Source organism: Vigna unguiculata, chromosome 2 (genome assembly GCF_037176805.1).
Source record: "Vigna unguiculata cultivar grain cowpea cultivar isolate G323 ecotype 2 chromosome 2, ASM3717680v1, whole genome shotgun sequence".
Classification (NCBI taxonomy): Eukaryota; Viridiplantae; Streptophyta; class Magnoliopsida; order Fabales; family Fabaceae; genus Vigna; species Vigna unguiculata.
In genome coordinates this window covers 25,355,449-25,375,075 of record NC_140793.1, presented here as the reverse complement: position 1 = coordinate 25,375,075, position 19,627 = coordinate 25,355,449, and the positions used below count along the sequence as shown (strand labels likewise).

At 36.0% G+C, this 19,627-nt stretch overlaps 1 protein-coding gene and 1 pseudogene across 1 annotated transcript; both read right to left on the bottom strand.

Moving 5' to 3' along the window:
* Positions 1 to 3,264: 3,264 nt before the first annotated feature.
* Positions 3,265 to 4,235, bottom strand: LOC146888468 (uncharacterized; annotated as a pseudogene).
* Positions 4,236 to 13,418: 9,183 nt separating this feature from the next.
* LOC114174568 (Vps51/Vps67 family (components of vesicular transport) protein) lies at positions 13,419 to 19,419 on the bottom strand. The gene is made up of 7 exons (XM_028059403.2): positions 19,084 to 19,419; positions 18,387 to 18,484; positions 16,617 to 17,664; positions 15,963 to 16,442; positions 15,151 to 15,339; positions 14,447 to 14,583; positions 13,419 to 14,056 (listed from the first exon to the last, which is right to left on the bottom strand). The coding sequence occupies exons 1-7, from the start codon at positions 19,252 to 19,254 to the stop codon at positions 13,930 to 13,932; spliced, it is 2,250 nt and encodes a 749-aa protein (XP_027915204.1). The 5' UTR covers positions 19,255 to 19,419; the 3' UTR covers positions 13,419 to 13,929.
* Positions 19,420 to 19,627: the final 208 nt, after the last annotated feature.

Below are 19,627 nucleotides of genomic sequence, written 5' to 3'. Positions count from 1 at the left end.
CTTGACGAAAGGACAAATTACAAAGTAATTAAAGGTAGTTAAGCAGGTTAAACAAAACCCTCAACTTATCTAATTTTGCATAATCTAGGCCTAAGAGTCTGGTCCATCTAGGTAGTATAAATAACAATGTTCGAGGTAAGAATCTGATCTCATTTATTGCAATCACTATATTGGTTGCAGTAGCTAATTTGAGTGTTAGAGTGTCTTTGCAGATATCTTCACCGCCAGGAACTCTACGTTTTTGTCGAAAGAGAATACCTGGACAAGAAAGAGTGAAGAGAACCAACGACTTATGTTAGATTGAAGAGTGGATCCAAGTACGAACCTAGAACATCTTGACCTCTGTAAAAAATTTTGTCCCTTGAATTACATTTTGTCCATGTAGGATTATATATATATATATATATATATATATATATATATATCACTTAGAATTTAAATATTTTTTAAATATTAAATAATTCTTTTTGGACGGAATAATTTGAGAAATTATTTTTTTGGAATTACAAAATTATAATTAATAATTTAGAACTTAATTTGTAAGAATTTATAATTTGAAATACAATATCCTTACATATTTAAATATCAGAACAACGTAACCTAACAATTGTAATCTTTCAAATTTTTTTATTTTAATTTTATTATTGTACACTTAATATAAAAATTAAAAAATGGCAAACTGACAATGACTAGAACATATTATGTGAGAATGTCAATTGTAAGACCCTGCTCTTTTCTGCCCCAAATCTGATGGGCCTAAGAGCCGGCCCAAAGGTTAAAGCTGAGTCCATGTGCCCTAACCCTCACACTCTCTTCATTCACAAATTCGCAGCCGCCTCCTCTCCCTTCGTACCGCTAGAGCTCTGCTAGGGTTTACTTCTCACCTCGAACTAGTCCGCCTAAAAGCTCAAGTAGTGAGTTCCACTCCACTTCTGCAAGTTCGTCACTCGAGCTGCTGTGCTCCGGGGTCCTATGTCGAAGTTGTGTGAGCCCTTTTCCAGGTACGGGAAGTTAGAGTCTCAGTCCTTTGGTGTTGTCTTGTCTGTTTGTGAGCGAATCACTGATTGCATGGATAAATCATTCGTTTTGGTGTGATTAACTGTTTTGTATGCTTTGTTGGTTCGATTTTCATGGCTGTTGCAGTGAAGGACAGTGGCGAGACCTATTAATCTCGCCCAAGCGAGTCCATCTCGCCTAGGCGAGATGAAACATGGAGCTCGCCTAAGTTTTTGGCACGAAAGGTCGCCCAGGCGACTCGCTCAACTTTTGAGCGAGCAGGCAACTCGCCCAGGCGAGAGGGATCTCGCTTAAGCGAGATCCCGTGTTGCTCATGCCCTTGTTTTTTTGTGCTCTCGCCTAGGCGAGGGGGAGGCTCGCCTGAGCGAGCACATCTCGCCTGAGCGAGATGCTGGGCGAGACCGTACTGTTTCTGGATGCCTGTTTGTTCCTGAACGATCTGTTTTGGTTGAGTATGATTGTATGATGAGTGATATGCATATAATGGAACATGAAGTATGTTTGGCATGATTCATGAAATGATTATGACGGGTTGGGTATGATATTGGCATGTGAAATGAATGAGTGGTGTGGAACCAAAGGAACACGTGATTAATATGAGATGAGGCCCTAGATTCATGGGGTGGTGATGATCAGAGGTAGGGATTCGAAATCTGACGCGTATGAGGAATTAATCTCAGGGGTTGGTATGGAAATGTAAATATAATTCTAATATTCTCTTATTGCTGAATTATGAATGTTGGTCCGTGTCAGCTTATAAATTCCTTGGGGTCTCTAGGTGAGACCTCCGGGGTTGCGCTTCAGTGGTCGGGACGTAATCCCATGGCCCCTGTTAGTGGGTGTCCATGGTGGTGCCCCATCTGTATAACTAAGTAAGGATTCAAGGTAAGGACTGTATCCTGACACTCTAAGGGGCCAATTAGTCTCACTTAGAGCGGACTGACTCCTGTGGTGAGAGTAGCAGGAGGCCTGAAATTCATTAAGGGCTAACCTTGTGGTGAGGGAGAATTGTTTCATCGTGACATTTGTAACACATAGCTCGGGGGTGAGCAGCTCAGGTTCGAGCAGGGTATCCACCACAAGTGCAAGCATCCGCTGAATCCGACCAAGTTATACGTATCCGGATGAGTCGAGTCGAGTCGTAGTGTATTGATTGAGAGTCATAACATGTTTGGTTGATTATATGGATGTGAGATGATGAAAATACTTTTGATTGTATGATGCATATGTTGTTGGCTCTAGCTTACCCGTTTCGTTGCATGGTTGTGTTGTATGTGGCTGTTCTTTCTTGCGATGATCATCGACCTGGTTGATGGGAGCAGATGGGCGAAGTTCTCGTGGTCAACAAGGGAATGGTGATTCCACCGCTTAGCCGTCTGGGCTGGATCTTACACTCCTCTTCTTGATGTTTTCTTTAGGGCTATGGCCCCGGTATTCGTTGCCTTTGGATTGTAAACTCTTAGTTAAACTGTTATCCTGTTTTTGTTGGCATCGTGGTGTGCCTGGTTTTGTAGGGATGATGTTGGGAACCCCAGGACTGCGTGATTTTACTATCTTACGTGTGACGTTTCCTTTAATTGTGTTTATAAATTAAATGAGACGTTACATCAATCCAACTTACCAAATTACATTGAAATAGCGGACAAGTATATTGAGCCAATTTAGTGTCATTCCTACTTAAAATTTTCATGTCAATTTGAATTTGAAATTTAAGAACTCATTAAACAACTCTTATTAAACAAAGATGCTACATACTTACACTTTGCTACCAATTCAACCATATCCAATGGTGGAATCTAATTTAACACCGATCCTTATTTTGTAATGCAAGTTAATAAAAAGTGTTGGAGATAATCTAATAGAATTGGTTGAAGATTGTTTTAGCACTGTTAAGTTGATACTTCCACAGAAAAATTGAATGGAATAAGAATGCCATTTATTTTTAATTTTGATGATTCCAGATTGTCATTTAGTTAATAGAAAATTTGGGGAACTTTCTATTATATCGCTTTTAAGCAGCCAATGTTTATAGAGACTCTGAATTTTGTTCATTGTAGCTTCACAAGGAAAATGAAACATTTGCAACATGTTTATGCTAAGAGGGATACAATAATATTAAGGAACACCAGAGATTCTCTATTTTCATAAGTGAAATGAAACAAATGAATCTCTGTGTTCTTACACAAAAAAAAAAAACACAAACATTTTCAATTGATTTTACGGGTTTCCATCCATATCTTACAATTGTCAAAGTTTACAGGCACTGATAGGCTTTCCACACAAACCTTCATTTCCAGAATAAGTACTCTCAGGAAAATCAATTAGAGATTTACCCTTTGGAATTTCCCCTTCAAGTACATTATCTTATAAGTCCAATTCCTTCAACTTTCTTTAGCTTGAGAGAAAAAAAAAACCATTGGGTATGTTTCCACTGAAGTGATTACTTTGCAGCTTCAGACTCTCCAACAAGGTCAACTTTGCCAGAACTTCAGGTAAGTTGGAAGCTAACTCATTGAAGCTCAAATCCAAACTGTGAATGGAGTTCAACCTCCCAAGGGAACCTGGCAATGTACCCTTCAGAAGGTTATGAGACAAATTCAGGTGATGAATGTTTAACTGTTCTCCCACTCCAATTGCCTCAACTCCACTTGAGAAGTTATCAGAAAGATCAATATATGTTAGTGATCCCCAGAAGTACCTTTTTGAGCAGTGTTAAATACTCCAGTTATGGAGCCTGTTAAATCCGATCCAACCCGCCCGATGCTCAGCCCTAGTTTCTAGTACTGGGCCAGTTAAATTGTTGCCATAAAGGTAAAGTTTTTACAGTTTTGGCATCTGCAACCCAATTGTTTGTGGAATTGCTCCGCTGAGGCCTACTAAGCCACCGAGATCAACAATTTAAAGAGAGGTGAGGAGTGTTATGGAAGGAGAAAGCTGGCCCACCATTTGTGTTTGAACCAAATATTTTTCATTGAGACTTGGGAGAAGGATTTGTGTCACTCTAGTGGTTGCATTGTCACAGACAACACCTTCCCATTCCCAAGAACTCCTACCAACCCACTTTGCCAACCTACCAGATGTATCAACTGAATGCCATTCTTGAATGCCATCAAACCTTCCAAATCATCTTAACTGCATTCTCTTGTTACTTTCCTTAATGCTTTTCCAAATGCTATCACTGTTAGCAGTGTAACTATCTGTAGCAGCTGATAGCCCATGTTTCTCAACCCAATGGAAGTGGCTCTTACTTATCTTATTGCAATTTTTTTCTTGAAAAAGCCCTTCAAAATGTTGGCTTAAGATATTTTGGCAAATAGTCCACTCTTCATGGGATGCAGATACAAACAAATAGCATTACTTTTCAGATCTATCTTTTTTCTTTCCTTTAGGCCACTTTTCCCTTTTAAATTGCAAAGTTGGAAAGCACATTTCTCTGAAGGATAATGATACAATGCCCCGTTTATTTGACCCCCAAATTACCCGTCTACGTGGTACTGAATATTTTATTCATTTTTAAGGAAACGGGAAATGAAGGCAGCGAGAAGGGATAGTTTGCGTGATTTGCACGCGCTATGCATTGGATTAAGTTTTTAAAAAAACACATTCATTCGCAAGTTCCCTCGTTTCTTCCCCTGCACTTTCTTCTTCGACCAGAGACGCACGAGCAACCAGAAACCTATTTTGAATCGCAATGCTTTGTCTTCCCAAAAAGTCTATCGTTCCATAAAGGTTGGTGTTGTGGGTCGCAGTGGAAGCGGATAGCGGAGGTGTGGAGAGTGGTTTGGGTTGTTGGAGGCGGCGGCTTCCGCGAAAACTGGTGGGTAGCGTTCGATTCATTGGTTGGGCGCTCTCTTGTCGGTTGATTAAGGTCATTGGCGGAACGAACATTTCTCCGGTAGGTTATGGTGGAAAACCCCTTTTCGAAGATTTAATGTGGTTTTTTTTTTACTTAGCATGTTGTGAAGTGTATTTTTTGTTGAATTTCTTTTGTTGTTATTCGTTATTGTATTATTAATAAATTTTGATAGGTTGTTGATGAATCATGGCCGGAAAGAGTAGAAAAGATAAAGTTTTAGAAGAGGAACGAGTAAGTGTTTTGAAATGATGTTTTTCATGGTAAATTTGAAATTGTTATATGAATAGTTAATAATGCAATGTGTATTTTATTTTCATTGAAAGGTACGATTAATTAATTTTGTCGACACAAAATATATTGTTCGCATGAATAATCTGTTGACGGATGCACACCGTGTTTGCAGGGACATGTAGTCAACTTAGCATGCAGAGGTATTTGCCCCATGCCGCCACAGAGTTTAATGACACAATATTTTGTGTTAGGTTGACCCAATATCAAACTCGAGGATCTCATCTGGTATATGTGAAGTTTTAAATATTCATTAACCACACGTGAACCTAACATAAATTAGGATACCTAATACTTCTTTTTTAAATGTTTGCCATTCAGGACCTAAACGCCAAATTTGCTAACTTGATAAGGAGCAAGCATATCAATGAAGTCGTTCTTAGTGGCCCCAATACTGCGGTAGTTTGCAAACTTCTTATTTCAGATTCACCCCGCTCGACGAAGATAGGGAAGGGCTGGAAGGAATTTTGCAATCAACATCAATTAAAAGAAGGGGATCGTGTGCTCTTTCAAGTGGATCACGCTGATGCTGATGAATTCATTACAGTCTTTGTCAACAAATGTTTGTGTGACGACTAATTATGATCTTCAAACAATTTCATGATATGTAATGAAAGTTAAGCTTTTCATAAAAATCTGATATTTATGTTTTCTACGTCTCGAATTAACTGTCCTTTTGTGTTTCCATAACTGCCTTTTTATGTTGAACTTTTTGTACATGTACATGCAGTACTGCAACTCATTTTACAATGTATTATTACTTCAAATATGCTTTCCACACAATCCAATGGTCATCCAAGTAATTCCATCACCATGAACCATCAACAAACCACCTAAATAAGTAATTGGAATTCAAGATTCACTTCAAAACGAACTTTTCTGCGTCTCGAATTAACTGTCCTTTTGTGTTTCCATAACTGCCTTTTTACGTTGTACTTTTTGTACATGCAATGCTGCAACTCATTGTAATATGTATTATTACTTCAAATATGCTTTCGACACAATGGAATGGTCATCCAAGTAATTCCACCACCATGAACCATCAACAAACCACCTAAATAAGTAATTGGAATTCAAGATTCACTTAAAAACTAACTTTTTTGCGTCTCGAATTAACTGTCCTTTTGTGTTTCCATAACTGCCTTTTTACGTTCAACTTTTTGTACATGCACTACTGCAATTGATTTTACAGTGTATTATTACTTCAAATATGGTTTCCACACAATGGAATGGTCATCCAGATATTTCCACCACCGTGAATCATCACCAAACCACCTAAATAAGTTTTTGGAATTTAAGATTCACTTAAAAGGAAGTTTTATGCGTCTCCAATTAATTGTCATGTTGTGTGTCCATAACTGCCTTTTTACATTCAATTTTTTGTACATGCACTACTGCAACTGATTTTACAGTGTATTATTACTTCAAATATGGTTTCCACACAATGGAATGGTCATCCAGATATTTCCACCACCGTGAATCATCACCAAACCACCTAAATAAGTTATTGGAATTGAAGATTCACTTAAAAAGGAAGTTTTCTGCGTTTCGAATTAACTGTCCTGTTGTGTGTCCATAACTGCCTTTTTACATTCAACTTTTTGTACATGCACTACTGCAACTGATTTTACAGTGTATTATTACTTCAAATATGGTTTCCACACAATGGAATGGTCATCCAGATATTTCCACCACCGTGAATCATCACCAAACCACCTAAATAAGTTATTGGAATTGAAGATTCACTTAAAAATGAAGTTTTCTGCGTTTCGAATTAACTGTCCTGTTGTGTGTCCATAACTGCCTTTTTACATTCAACTTTTTGTACATGCACTACTGCAACTGATTTTACAGTGTATTATTACTTCAAATATGGTTTCCACACAATGGAATGGTCATCCAGATATTTCCACCACCGTGAATCATCACCAAACCACCTAAATAAGTAATTGCAATTGAAGATTCACTTAAAAAGGAAGTTTTCTGCGTTTCGAATTAACTGTCCTGTTGTGTGTCCATAACTGCCTTTTTACATTCAATTTTTTGTACATGTACTACTGCAACTGATTTTACAGTGTATTATTACTTCAAATATGGTTTCCACACAATGGAATGGTCATCCAGATATTTCCACCACCGTGAATCATCACCAAACCACCTAAATAAGTAATTGCAATTGAAGATTCACTTAAAAAGGAAGTTTTCTGTGTTTCGAATTAACTGTCCTGTTGTGTGTCCATCACTGCATTTTTACATTCAACTTTTTGTACATGCACTACTGCAACTGATTTTACAGTGTATTATTACTTCAAATATGGTTTCCACAATGGAATGGTCATCCAGATATTTCCACCACCGTGAATCATCACCAAACCACCTAAATAAGTAATTGGAATTCAAGATTCACTTAAAAACTAACTTTTCTGCGTCTCGAATTAACTGTCCTTTTGTGTTTCCATAACTGCCTTTTTACGTTCAACTTTTTGTACATGCACTACTGCAATTGATTTTACAGTGTATTATTACTTCAAATATGGTTTCCACACAATGGAATGGTCATCCAGATATTTCCACCACCGTGAATCATCACCAAACCACCTAAATAAGTTATTGGAATTGAAGATTCACTTAAAAATGAAGTTTTCTGCGTTTCGAATTAACTGTCCTGTTGTGTGTCCATAACTGCCTTTTTACATTCAACTTTTTGTACATGCACTACTGCAACTGATTTTACAGTGTATTATTACTTCAAATATGGTTTCCACACAATGGAATGGTCATCCAGATATTTCCACCACCGTGAATCATCACCAAACCACCTAAATAAGTTATTGGAATTGAAGATTCACTTAAAAATGAAGTTTTCTACGTTTCGAATTAACTGTCCTGTTGTGTGTCCATAACTGCCTTTTTACATTCAACTTTTTGTACATGCACTACTGCAACTGATTTTACAGTGTATTATTACTTCAAATATGGTTTCCACACAATGGAATGGTCATCCAGATATTTCCACCACCGTGAATCATCACCAAACCACCTAAATAAGTAATTGGAATTCAAGATTCACTTAAAAACTAACTTTTTTGCGTCTCGAATTAACTGTCCTTTTGTGTTTCCATAACTGCCTTTTTACGTTCAACTTTTTGTACATGCACTACTGCAATTGATTTTACAGTGTATTATTACTTCAAATATGGTTTCCACACAATGGAATGGTCATCCAGATATTTCCACCACCGTGAATCATCACCAAACCACCTAAATAAGTTATTGGAATTCAAGATTCACTTAAAAAGGAAGTTTTCTGCGTCTCCAATTAATTGTCATGTTGTGTGTCCATAACTGCCTTTTTACATTCAATTTTTTGTACATGCACTACTGCAACTGATTTTACAATGTATTATTACTTCAAATATGGTTTCCACACAATGGAATGGTCATCCAGATATTTCCACCACCGTGAATCATCACCAAACCACCTAAATAAGTAATTGCAATTGAAGATTCACTTAAAAAGGAAGTTTTCTGCGTTTCGAATTAACTGTCCTGTTGTGTGTCCATAACTGCCTTTTTACATTCAACTTTTTGTACATGCACTACTGCAATTGATTTTACAGTGTATTATTACTTCAAATATGGTTTCCACACAATGGAATGGTCATCCAGATATTTCCAACACCGTGAATCATCACCAAACCACCTAAATAAGTTATTGGAATTGAAGATTCACTTAAAAATGAAGTTTTCTGCGTTTCGAATTAACTGTCATGTTGTGTGTCCATAACTGCCTTTTTACATTCAATTTTTTGTACATGCACTACTGCAACTGATTTTACAGTGTATTATTACTTCAAATATGGTTTCCACACAATGGAATGGTCATCCAGATATTTCCACCACCGTGAATCATCACCAAACCACCTAAATAAGTTATTGGAATTGAAGATTCACTTAAAAATGAAGTTTTCTGCGTTTCGAATTAACTGTCCTGTTGTGTGTCCATAACTGCCTTTTTACATTCAACTTTTTGTACATGCACTACTGCAACTGATTTTACAGTGTATTATTACTTCAAATATGGTTTCCACACAATGGAATGGTCATCCAGATATTTCCACCACCGTGAATCATCACCAAACCACCTAAATAAGTAATTGCAATTGAAGATTCACTTAAAAAGGAAGTTTTCTGCGTTTCGAATTAACTGTCCTGTTGTGTGTCCATAACTGCCTTTTTACATTCAATTTTTTGTACATGCACTACTGCAACTGATTTTACAGTGTATTATTACTTCAAATATGGTTTCCACACAATGGAATGATCATCCAGATATTTCCACCACCGTGAATCATCACCAAACCACCTAAATAAGTAATTGCAATTGAAGATTCACTTAAAAAGGAAGTTTTCTGCGTTTCGAATTAACTGTCCTGTTGTGTGTCCATAACTGCCTTTTTACATTCAACTTTTTGTACATGCACTACTGCAACTGATTTTACATTGTATTATTACTTCAAATATGGTTTCCACAATGGAATGGTCATCCAGATATTTCCACCACCGTGAATCATCACCAAACCACCTAAATAAGTTATTGGAATTCAAGATTCACTTAAAAACTAACTTTTCTGCGTCTCGAATTAACTTTTTGCACATGCAGTACATAACACCACAAACACTTAAGAAAAGTCTTTATTTATTGATTGCACCATAACAGAACAAAAACACAACAAATACAATTCTACACAACTTAATGTTTCATAGGTTTCAATTACATGTCTTGTTACAATTAAACAAATGAAAATGATATTTCATTTCCATCAAACAAAACAAAATACATACATATTGCTGATACTCCAACAACTATTTCGGTATCGTTTTCTTCTTCCGACTATAAACTGCGAACGGAGTTTGGATTAAACGGCTTTTCAACCGTAACCGTGGATCATTCCTCATACGCACGTACATATCACTGTTGGTTGCATTTATGTCTTCTGCAGCTTCACTTGGAACATCCACTTCATTCAAATTCACAGGAGAAACAAATTCATCTTTACTTCTATTTTCCCTCTCAGCCAGAGTTGATTTCAATTTAGCAATCGCTCCACCAAGTTCACGAATATCATGTTCTTGCTGCTCAATTACACCCATAAGCTGCTCCTTCTTTTTCATTCCACCACACTCTTTCCTCTTACATTTGTCACGCTCGCCATCACCTTTTGATAAAGCTTCTTTCACAACTAACTCGCTTATTTCTTCCTTAGAAAGACAAAGATCATGCACAATCTGAAATTTAATTTAAAACAAACAACATCAATAAATTGCAAAAACAACTTAAACCATAAACAATGCAGGATAAAATAATAGAAAAGTACCACATTATTTTTCAAACTATTTCTTATGGACACATCTCCAACTTTGTAATCAATCCAACGCAACAACCTTGGAAATTTGGATTCAATAACTGCTCTCTTTCTCTTCACAAACAGGAAGTGATCAAAAGCCCATAGTTACATCATACAATATTACAATTCATTTCAAACAAAGTTAGTCATTCATAACAATAAACCAAAATGCTACACAACACGATATTGGAGAAAAACAAACGAACTTACCTGCAATAAATATACGCATCCGACAACATGGAAGTGTTTTTGATCTGATTGCTTCTTTAAAACAACTGAGGCAGAACTCAAACTACCAACCAAATACGAATAAACCACACCACCCCAGTTATATTTAACAAGACTAGTCAAATCATCTACAATTCCAAAAAGTGAAACAAACATTGCTCCATTTCTATTAGGCAACAAAAACTCAAAAATGCCTAAAAGAATGTACAACCGACAATAATCTTCTACATCAAGACACTCACACTCAGTCAATAGATAATTATAGACCATACTAATTGTTACCTTTTTTTCAGAAAATTTCTTCCTACAAACACTATCAACGCCAACCTCCTCTAAATCAATTCTATCTCCATAAACCCTCAACCCAAGGCCTACACATACATCTAATAACTTAAATGATACAAATTCGGAGTTAATCATGAAACCTCCTCTACTCTCCACCCACACATTACTTAACTCACAAAGAAGGTTTCGACTAATCTTAACTCTTTCATGCAACAAAACAAACCACCAAAATGGTGTTTGTTGAATACATTGTTTTTGCTCCACACTTAACTTCTTGTTCAACAAACCAATATATTGTGTTCTACAATAATGTCTGAAACTAATCTGCAAATAGACATATTAAAAACCATAGGTTAAACTTATTGTACTCAAATATAAATTAACTTACAAATCATCAAAAAATTAATTACCTGACTTATATCACTACAATCTCCAACCTCACAACCTGAACTACCTTCACAACCTTCACTGATGCCACTCATGTCAACTGACCTGCAATTATAATACGCATATTCAAAAACACAAATCCAATTTGCTTTTTCTACCCACCCAATCCTAAATGTCGAAACCAACATCCAACAACACAAATGCACATCCAATTTTGTACCCACCCGACCCTAACTGCCGAAACAATTCGCATTTTTTCTTACATAAAACGGTTCACATTTTCAATTAAATATCCACGACAACATTTACGATTTACAGAGCATCAGTTTGGGGAAGATAATGGGGTTTCATTTCCGCTCAAAAATCACATAAATAATGGTTTCATTTGCGGAACAACATCACAAAAATAGGTGTTTCTAATAGGATAGTAAAACATACCACAACACCCTTTAATTTGCAGAACAAGAACACTTCAAATTAGGGCTTCCAATTCGACGCACGAAGCTATGGCAGCAATCCGCACTGTCGCCACACTCTCGCCGCACTGTCGCCGCACTCTCGCCGCACTGTCGTCGCACGCCGCACTGTCGTCGCACGCCGCAGACGTTGCACTGTCGCCGCACTCTGCCCGCACTCTCGCCTTTAGTATAAACCGCAAACCAAAGTTCTGTTTTTTTAACTTCTCATTTTTCCTCTCTTGCGCGTGTATCACAACCTCACCATTCACTCCAAATTCTCTCACGCGTTTCTGCTACCGCTTGCTTTAAAATGAATAAAATATTCAGTGCCACGTAAACGGGTAACTTGGGGGTCAAATAAACGGGGCATTGTATCATTATCCTTCTCTGAATCATGATTTCCTTAATAGTACTCAGAGAGTGATAAATTCCATAGACAGACACATTTAATTTTTAGGATTAGTGCCATATTTCTCGTACGTGTAAACTATATGGATTAAACCATAGCAAACCTTCGTGACAGATTCCTGTATGATTTTTAACTAAATATAGGGGTTCTCTATTTCGAAGTTGCAATTGTGATGTAATAGTTAAAAATCAAACTTCTATGTTTCAAGCATGACAGATAGCCAAGCACATGGTAAGTATTAACATTATACTGTTGAGAGCTTGGTGGTTGTGCACATTTCGAAGTTTTTTTTTGGGAGTTTGTCAAATTCCATTTTCTCACTAACTATTCCTTTATGATTTACATGTTGAGAAATCGAGGAGATGCTTTTGTTGTTCTTACTTTTTTTACCACTTCAAGGAATAATTTGTGTCATGATTTGCAATTTCAAGTGTCATCTTACTTAAATTTGTGAGCCTTCTTTTGCTCCACCATTGCACACTTCATTAATTCAATGCGTATGACTATCCCAATTTCGAGAACCACTAATTTATCATATACAGTATCACTCAGAAAGTAACAATTTTACGAAAAAAACATAAATCTACACTGTGCAGAAGTCTTCTTAGCTTTTCAGAAAGAAAACATGTGCTTCAATTGAAGATATCCACCACAACGGATATTTTAAAGAGGGAAAAAGTTACTGCAATGCAACCACAAAAAAAAAAAAAAAAATCCTTAACCTCATTTACCTCTTTTACCAGGAATTCAAACTCTTAAAATTACTTAGTACCTCAATGTTTCTACCAACTTAACTAATGTACCTATCCGGGTAAAAAACCAATGTGTCATTACTTAACTAATGACCCTTTCATTTCATACAAAAAAGTAAGGGGATAACAAGTATAATTTTGGCTTGTGATTTTCTCCTATCCTTGTGAAAAAGGGTTAAACCAATTGATTGAATGGGATTATAATTTATTGAATAAAAATATTAAGTAATTCAAAGTATTAATTTAGTGCATAATGAGTGTTAAAAAACAGATGAAGTTTGGATAGGGACAAAATACACGCACAAGGAATCTTAGTTTGTGTTCCCTTGCTAACGATAAGATAGGTGAAAAAAGTAAGTTATTAAAGAGAAAAGCAATTCCCGGAATTCCTAAAACTAATCAATTGGCTATGGTTATATTGGAAAGAGTAATGTACAAGTAGTTACAATGAATCCAAAACCTGAAGGCCTATAACATTTTTGGGTTCTAGAAATTATCTTGTGAGTTATCAACCAAAGTTCACAAAATGGCATGACCGAGCTTAACATTAGATCTTGATCTCCTTCATCCTTTAGCATTCCTGCAATGTATGACAAGTGTAGATGAGAATGCACAAAGATGTAATGGAATTCATCCACACAAGTTTGAAGTGAGACACGTTCCTTGAACACTAAAAAGCCTCATTTATCATAGTAATGTGATCATGTAGAGGTGTAGATGATAACCATGAAACTGTTTCACTTCAATGTCTTCTATCCCTTCTGCTCTCTACAGTGTACCATGATTGAGAAGTGGATGAACTATTATCATTTCCAATGGAGTAGAATGCTAGTGACATTGACTATGTTTGAATAGATGAAGTTGGGCTTGGAATATCTTCCTCCACACTATCAAAGGCAGCTCTACCAGTTAACATCTTTATAGCAATTTCACTAACTTCAACAAACCATTCATCCTCGGGCAAGACACTGCCATTCAAAGGTTATTAATTAGTAGAAAGCAGTGAATAACAAAAATGTTTGATTCCATCATAAATGTACTTAAATGATGCCACTCAGAAATATTTTCCATTTATCTCCATAGTTTTTTCATTGATATTCAATGTGTATATAGATACATACACACACATGCACTCCCACATGTATCTTACATTTTTTTGTCTTTTAGAAGCTTTTACTTAGAAACACATTCAAATAGGTTCTAAGAGGTATGTAAATGTGCTCCATGTTCTTTTGTTAATGAACTTCCATGTTATTTTTCAATAAAATCTTTCTTCTTTTACTTCTTTACCCCATGTTCTAATGACACTGGTTAACATGTTCCTTAAGCTAATAAGCAAAATAGCCAAATAGATTTACCTGTTGGGATCTAGACCTGTAGCAGCAAGAGCATTGATAGCCCTTTCAATAATGTTTTTAATAGCTTGATGCAGATGACGAGATAAGTAACGACCTTGGGATGCAAATATCATCACAAATTGCATATCCAAATAAAGCTGCATGAATGATCGAACCATTAGTCTGATATTAATTTTGGTAAGTGATCCTAATTCCTGAGCATTAAATTAATGCATTCAACAAATTCTTCACAAACTACCTTCGATAAACAAGTCTCAAAAGCAACTTCTTTAAAGTTTGTGGCAAACATGGTTTTCGCAGGCCTTTAGAATAACATTAATTAATTTTCCATAGGCTTAATAGTATTTTTGATTCCTATATTTTTAGCGATTATTCAATGTTTTTCCTTTATTTATTTGTTACTTAATATGGTTCTTATATATTTTTTTAAAAAGATTTAATATGAGTTGGCATATGCTAATACAATCACCCACCCTTTTTATTAGTTTATTATCCAATCCTAGGGAGGAATGATGTTAGCATATGTTATATACTCACTCACCTTTTTTATGGGTTTATTGTTCAATCCTAAAGACAAAATAGAAAAAATGTTGTTAAAGGGTCACATTGAGTCTTCTAAAAAAATAGAACCAACAAAGTTTTAATTTATTGTAAGTTGAAGTAACACTCAGAAAATGACTACAAACTCATATTTCAGTGACTACCTGTTGAAGGCCTATGGGACCCAAAGGTGTTGATCCTGTCTCAACCTCTTCCCAGAAGGCTTGGTCATCAGAAAGAAACAGGACCACTGTTTCTGCTAATCTCATCAATAAGACAGTGGCAAATCTTTCCCTTCCTACAAACATGTCTGCTGCAACGCTTGCCACTTCGGTAAGCTTAGCAAAAATTTCCTGAACAATAATGTACGAAATGACAAACCTTATAATTAAACAAAGATACTGCTACTATGTTTCTATCATGAATGTATCTGAATACTAAAGAGAAACCATGCTATGATGACTTAAAGGCTTAACAACGTATAATTGAAGAAAACATCCTTTGCATTACACATTTGAAATCTTGCATGTGGAAGAGGGTATATGACTTAACTGAAAAGCTGAATCAGACTGAATAAAAAAAAGATATATCAAATGATAATGTGTAAGTTTGATATCAGACTATGTGTATCAGACAAATAATGCGTTCCAGACTCTGCATACCACTCACAACTCTAGACGTAACTATCACATGGTAAGAAAAGGAGAACAAAGAAAATGTAAAAGAGAAATCAACAACTTTACACAAAAGGGATAGCAAAACTTGCTTTATATACTTCAGTGTTGCATTAATTGCAAAGTGATAGAACTTATGTAAGTAAAGTTACAGATATCAACATTGGACATTGGAAAAAAAGTAATCATAACTAAGCAAAAAGTAGCCAATCATTACTCCAACAGTTATATGCAATCTCTGAGTCTAATCACACCCTTAATGCTAAAGATAAATAATCTTAATATTCCAACACACATATTACCTGAAAGATTGGAGAAGGAAACCATTCAGGTTGTTCCACGTTACCATCCATTCCCAAATATATTAATGCATTTAGACGAGCTTCTCCTTCTTCTGTGAAAATGAGTTCAAGAGCATGTTGCCTGCAAAAGCTGTCACGCAGGCGATCAACTTCACGTTGGAGCCTTTTCTTGAGTTCACGTTGTTTTTCTGATCCTTTTTTCTGAGAGTCATCACCTTTTGTGCTATGTGAAAGCTTGGCAACAGCACGTGGAAGCAGTTCATCTGCCAGTAATATTGCATTTGCCATCAATGCTATCTGTTGTGCTTCAGTCTCAGCAAGCTTAACAATTCTGTGCCCTTCAATGTTCTCAGTTACCACTGATCCAGGCAATGCATTTATCAGCAAGTTGACATAGAAGTTGAACACATGTATAAGGCCTTCAACTGCTAGAACATCCAATTGCAGTATTTCAAGAGGCCCAACATCTTCAAACAATTCCTATCCAATTCATATAAAAACAAAAAACTTTATTAAGTATCTAAAGCAATGAGGCACAAAGGGAAGGAGTGAAACAAAGAAGCTTCATGATAACATTATACTCTCTCCCTTAATTTCCTAGTATCATATTAATACTTTCAAAATAGGACACTGAACCAAAAAGTGAGTAATTACCTGAACCATTGAGTTGAATTTGTGAGCACTGCTTGAAAGCTTTGGTTGGAGCAAACCTAAGTTACTGTGAGAAGATGGAGGTTGGCCAGAAGGCCTGTTGCTGGTTGGTGCAAAAGCAAGTACCCAATCCTCTGCAGCAGCCAGTGCAGAACTACTTTGTTCAATTCTTTTCAAATTTGTTTTTAGTGCTTGTTCAACAAAGGGCCTAAAATATTTTATTAGGACAGGGGAAAGGGCTAGCCCAGTAGTCTCTAGAAGATAGCAATGACTCATGCAAACATGAACACATTCAGATGCAACTCTCAAACCTCCTGCTGCAGCTGTAGAGGCAAGAATGCATTTCTTAAGGAGAGCAGCATGTTTCTCAGCCTCTGCAACTGCCCAGGTTACTAGTTCAGAAGTATATGCAGGTTCTTCAGAAAACACTGACAAAGAATCTAATGCTGCTTGTGAAATGGTGGAAAAAACAAGTTGTGAAAGGGCAGCAGTAAACGCCCCAACCCCACCATAATTGCTGGATTGAAAGGTTTTCATGGTACGTTGTAATGTTCCTTGGCGAGAACTTAGTAGTAATGTGTGAGCACGAGGACCATCCCCAAGTTTTTTCAATGACAACGCTGTTGATCGAATCTCTGCACTGCTAGTTGATGGCTGGCAGATAGTTTCTGCTAGTTGATCTGCTAGTTTTTGTCTATGCTCAGCAATAGCATCTTGCAATGCCTCAAATAAACTTGGACTTAAAGTTCCCACTTTATTAATTTCTTTTACCATGTTTTCTCCTTCTTCCAAAGCAGCCATTGCTTCATCCACTCTTTTCTCCGCTAATAAAACCTCAAGGGTTTCTAAATATCCTATTAGCCATTTTTCTGTCTTGGATAGTTCTGTTTTTTCATCTAGTATGTCATCCAATTCTGAATCTTCATTGCCACTGATCATGGGACTAAGCTCGCACCCATCTGCTAAACCATGAACCAAAGCAGCCTGGGTGGATAGAAGATTTCTCATGGACAACAACTCTCCTTCAAGATCAGATATCTCTTTGGACGTACTGCATAAAATGTTGCAGAGATAGTCATCAATACAATAATAATCATGCTTACAGATACAAGATATCCTAATTTTTTTTTCAGGCAACCATATATTTGTCAGTTTCTGTTAAAATCACAAACCATCTTGTCCCCTTGATAAAAATTTGAATGTTTTAAATGGATCCTTGAATCAAGTTTAGACATTGCTACTAAGTAGTCCAAAGTTTAATCATTAGCATCCACAGTATAATGAATGGATTAGACCCTTACCTCAGAGTTGAAGTTACAACTCTTATACCAGAAAAATTAGAAAATTTGTCTTTCAAAACTAATCGAAGAATGAAATATTTTGTCCTCGCATAATCATGCTACAATTTTATACTCACAAATCCAACAAAACCCGTTTTTTTTTTCCCCCTTTTCACTCAATTGACTTCTACATCTCATTTTTTAGTGACAGAACAAAAAACATTTATTTAGTAAAAGAATAGAAAGTCAAATGGGGACAAAACTTTTGGAACAAACACTGATTGAAAATTTTCATACAACCACTCTGACATTTTAATAAACTATGTGGCACTGAAACAAGTCTCATCATAATGAAAAATTCATGAAAAGTAATTCTTAAATTCCTTCACAAGTTCAAGTTCAGATATGATGCATAAGAATTTGAAAATATAGCCCAGAATATTCCTCAACAAATATATGTAATTAATTAACAAATTTTGGGGCGTGTAATCACCGTATAAAGGCCGAGTAGTTAGCAAGAACACTTTTACGCATTTCTTCTGCTGAAGCCTTCTTCAGCTCGATAAGATAAGAGCACAAGTGTCTTATCTCCTACAAAACAGTACAAAAACCTTTATTAAGTTTGAAGACAGAATAATTTCTTCTATCAAATGGATAAAAAAGCAATTTAATTTTATTTTTCCATTATCCCAACTTCATTAACCAAGAAACATTTTCGTATCAAATTCATGAAACCTCCATTCTTTTTGTCTTAAATGCAGTATACTACTTGTAAGCAAAACTCAAGCTACTAAAAGCCCACCTTTTATACACTTTATAACATATTCCTTTTAACCTACTATATACTACTATAGTTAAAATTATTAGAAACTATAAAATCACAAAAGTTAAAGGAGTAAGACCTACAAAATGTTATAGTTTCAAGCAAATTTCAATGAATAACATAGGTGCATATAAAAGAGTGGTTCCCTACGTCTACTAATGTTGGTGTTTGTATATAATCTATACATACATAGGCACACTTTTTACATGCACGTGGGGAACTCGTGGATATTGTGTTTTCGTACACTTACCCTAAAGGTATCATTTTTGTTTCATTTCAGGCATGATCATTCATCAACAAAGAGACCCATTAAGCAATTTGACAACGGAAGTGGTTGAACATGAAATCTAAGCGAGAAAGAGAAAACCTTTTCGTTCATGCTGCGGGATTTGGAGGCGACATAGCCATTGGGATCAAAGGAAGAGCTTTTGAAAACCTTGAGCCTATCACTGAGTGTGAGATTGGCCTCAAGCTCTGAAGCGTCTCCAATGCTGGACGACAAAGATCCTCTCGGAGTGGTGAATGCTGACTGATCCATTGTAAGTTGTTGTTGTGTTTATCTACGACGCATGCATGCAATTCCGGAGCAGAAGGTTGAATCGAAATTGCAATGGAGGATTAAGAAATGAAAGTGCAGAAAATGTAATCAGATTGATACATGTGATGTAACGAACGAAGATGCATGCGAGAGAAGAGAGCCTCGGCAAACATGCACTGCATCCATTCCAAACACGGATTGAAATGTGTTTTTTTAAGGAAAAACATACTATTTTCACACTTTTTTTTAAATAAAAAACAATCATGTTACATTTGATAATAAAATATTAAAAATAAGATATTTAATTAAAGCATAAATTATACTATTTAATAAAAATAATTATAAAATTAATGTAGAAATTTTGTGGGTGTAA

Bases quoted from the DNA above. Each gene is read 5' to 3' on its own strand.
- LOC114174568 (XM_028059403.2), bottom strand. From the start codon at position 19,254: ATGGATCAGTCAGCATTCACCACTCCGAGAGGATCTTTGTCGTCCAGC. The intron at 16,443-16,616 runs GTAATTACTCAC...TGAATTGGATAG, and splicing joins AATTCAACTCAATGGTTCAG to GAATTGTTTGAAGATGTTGG. The intron at 14,057-14,446 runs GTAAATCTATTT...TTTGAATGGCAG, and splicing joins ACAGGTCTAGATCCCAACAG to TGTCTTGCCCGAGGATGAAT.